Source organism: Glossina fuscipes, unplaced genomic scaffold, assembly GCF_014805625.2.
Source record: "Glossina fuscipes isolate IAEA_lab_2018 unplaced genomic scaffold, Yale_Gfus_2 91521, whole genome shotgun sequence".
Classification (NCBI taxonomy): Eukaryota; Metazoa; Arthropoda; class Insecta; order Diptera; family Glossinidae; genus Glossina; species Glossina fuscipes.
Window position 1 is genome coordinate 1 of NW_024005030.1, and position 2,928 is coordinate 2,928.

The following is a 2,928-nucleotide window of genomic DNA, read 5'->3' on the forward strand; positions in this document are numbered from 1 at the left end:
TCCTCGGTCTCCTTCCAATTTATTCCTTTTAGCATCAAGATCAGCTGGTGCGCAGTCGTTCGTTTTTTCCGTTGTTTTTAACGGGGCGGCATCAGCCAGGTCGATGCCTATGGCTTCAGGGCTCGCGTCGCGCCACTGTGTTTTCTGCGCATGCGCGGCCGCCGCAGAAGTGGACGGCCCGTCGCTATCCTCCTGGATTGATTCCATGACTTCCTCTTTGAACGACCCGAAATCAACTGGTGCGCAGTGGTTCGTTTCTGCCTTTGTTTTTGACGGGGCTGCATTAGCCAGGTCGATGCCTACAGCTTCAGGGCTCGCGTCGCGCCGCTGTTTTTTCAGCGCATGCGCGGCCGTCGCAGAAGTGGACGGTCCGTCGTTATCCTCCTGGATTGGTTCCATGACTTCCTCTTTGAACGACCCGAAATCAGCTTGAGCGGAGTCGTTCGTTTCTGCCTTTGTTTTTAACGGGGCGGCATCAGCCAGGTCGATGCCTACGGTTTCAGGGCTCTCTTCGAGCCGTCGTTTTTTCTGCATCAACTCGGCGTTCTGCAATACCTCAACAGCCCGCCAATATTGAAGTTCTCGCGCATACCATAGGTATGCGTCAGTTTTCATTGAGGCGGACAATCCTTTATCCAGTCGTTCCAGACGGTTCCTGATTGCTCTTAATGTGCTTTTTACTTTTTCCGCGGACACTTGCTCCTCCATCTCCTGGCTTACTTTTTCGGCCAGTTCCTCGAACAGGCCGAATTGTGGACCCCGCGGACGCCACAACTTCGGGTAGTCCCATAGAAGTCGTGAGAGGACACAATGGAATTTTTCATTGAAAACAGACATATTTAAATCTAAACATATACGAGTGACATAAAATTAAATATAAATATGGTATTTATTATTGTTATTAAGTTAAATATAAATAGTTTGGTTTTAAGTACATACACTTTCATTCAATATTTTATTCTTTCTTTGGACATACATGTTTGGGTGAATTTGCACTCATTAACATAGCATTGTTCATTCACTTGTATTTGCATAACCATGTTTCTTTGTTTTTCTGTTTTGCTAGAATTCGACCTCAGACAACAATATCGCAAGTTACATAATCCAGACCTTAAAGTGTGCAGTCGTTGTTTACATTAATTCGCTTATGTTACATTTTTGTGACACACTTCGAGCTGTTCATATTTCTGAAGTACACAAATGCAAAAATACAAATGTATCAATTTATATATTCGTTCATTGTAAAATAATTCTAGGTTAATTTATAAAAATTATTATCTATATATGATGAACCACTTGGTCGACTTATACCAATTAAATTGGAAACAATTGCAAAGATCGGTTATTGAGATTCTCAATGCCTGACGGGTAGCAAGTAAAGGAACGGAAAATAAATTATGCTTACGTGTTCCGCTCTATATATAAAAAAAGATTTTCTCGAAAATTAACAAGTACTGGAAAATTCTTGCAAGAGGTAACGAGCCGCCTTTACTCACTAAAAAGACAAATAGACGATGTATTAGAAAATCAATTCAAACTATTGCGCAAAATACAATCAATTAATCTCAACTCGTGAATGAAAAACTGTTTTCAAACTTTTCTTTTGATAAAAGAAATCATAAAATATAAAACCAGTCTAAAAAACGTTCACACTTGTATCTATATATATAGAGATATATATGTACGTATGTAGATAAACATAAATAATGACAAATGTATCGTATACGTATTTACCCCCGCAGGTGATAAGCCACATATTTGGGAGTTGTGCAACAAGAAATTTGCTTTAGCCTGCAATCTACGAGCACATCTGAAAACACACGAAGGTAAATTGATATGCAATATTCGGCTTTTCAGTGTAATATATTTAATTTTGTATTTCTCAAAATTTTGGGAGAGCAGCAGGATGAATGTGTCCGGTGCCGTAAATTATACCTTGCCGCCGTAAATGCTAAACATAAGAGAATTTATTTGAGATGCTTTGAACCAAATAAGTTAATCGATGTAACAAAAACAGGTTTTCAATATGACGTAGAGTTGGCTACCGAAGACGATTTATCAAATGATAGTAACCAACTTAGTGAGCCATCAAACCCATGAGACAATGTGCGTTACCAATTTATATATTACAGTTTTACAATAAAGACGATAAACTTACTATCTGGTGTAAATGGATGTACATTAGCTGCCTACGGTTGCATGACGATGTCTAGAGCTCTATTGTTGCAATGGTAACGGGCGTGGACTCTCTGAGGTTTTCAAAACAAAGCATTTCTTGCTTTTTCGTAGACTCGGCCGCCGCAACTGCAGATAAATGATTTACTGACGAATTTTCCCAAATACTTTTTGGGGTAGCTGGTGTGTCAAAAAGACGTAACGTTTACACAAATATTGTTTCTAGGCGGCTTAGTTTTCACGAAAATATTTATGTGTGCGGAAAGTTATGCAAAAAGCGATCTATGTACTTTAATACCTCAAACACGTACAAGATAGTAATGGTAATCCTTCCGCGACGGAAAAAATGTATTGATGAAAAAGGTGTATTATTTATCTTTGTACTTTTTTATGATCCCAAAGGAGCTCTAAAACGTAATACTATTTTTATTATACTTTATTTTTTTTGGTTTGTTTGCAAATGGATTGGATCACTTACATTAAAATTAGATCCATAATCTTCATTAGAGCCATTGATGATGGTTTTGAACTTAGGTACAGACTGATGTAACAGGATGTTACCTATGAGAAGCTCTGTTCTGCTTGGCTTACGGGGACTTTCTGTTTTCGAAATTAATTCATGGAATTCATCGTTAATATCTTCTTTATTTTCCACTACTGGTAATTTCTTTGGATATTCATCCGTGTCGGTGTCTTCTTCGTTAGAAACTAATTTTCCATGCTGGCCGTTAAGGACCACTTGGGTTTCGCATG

General features: G+C 38.6%; 1 protein-coding gene across 1 annotated transcript; it reads right to left on the reverse strand.

Annotated features, from left to right (window-relative positions):
- Window positions 1–82: 82 nt before the first annotated feature.
- Window positions 83–2,395, reverse strand: LOC119644122 (the record flags this gene model as incomplete). Its single annotated transcript, XM_038043647.1, has 2 exons — window positions 2,159–2,395; window positions 83–1,187 (listed from the first exon to the last, which is right to left on the reverse strand). A coding segment is annotated over exon 2 (755 nt), but the record flags the coding sequence as incomplete, so codon positions are not given.
- Between the last annotated feature and the right edge of the window lie 533 nt (window positions 2,396–2,928).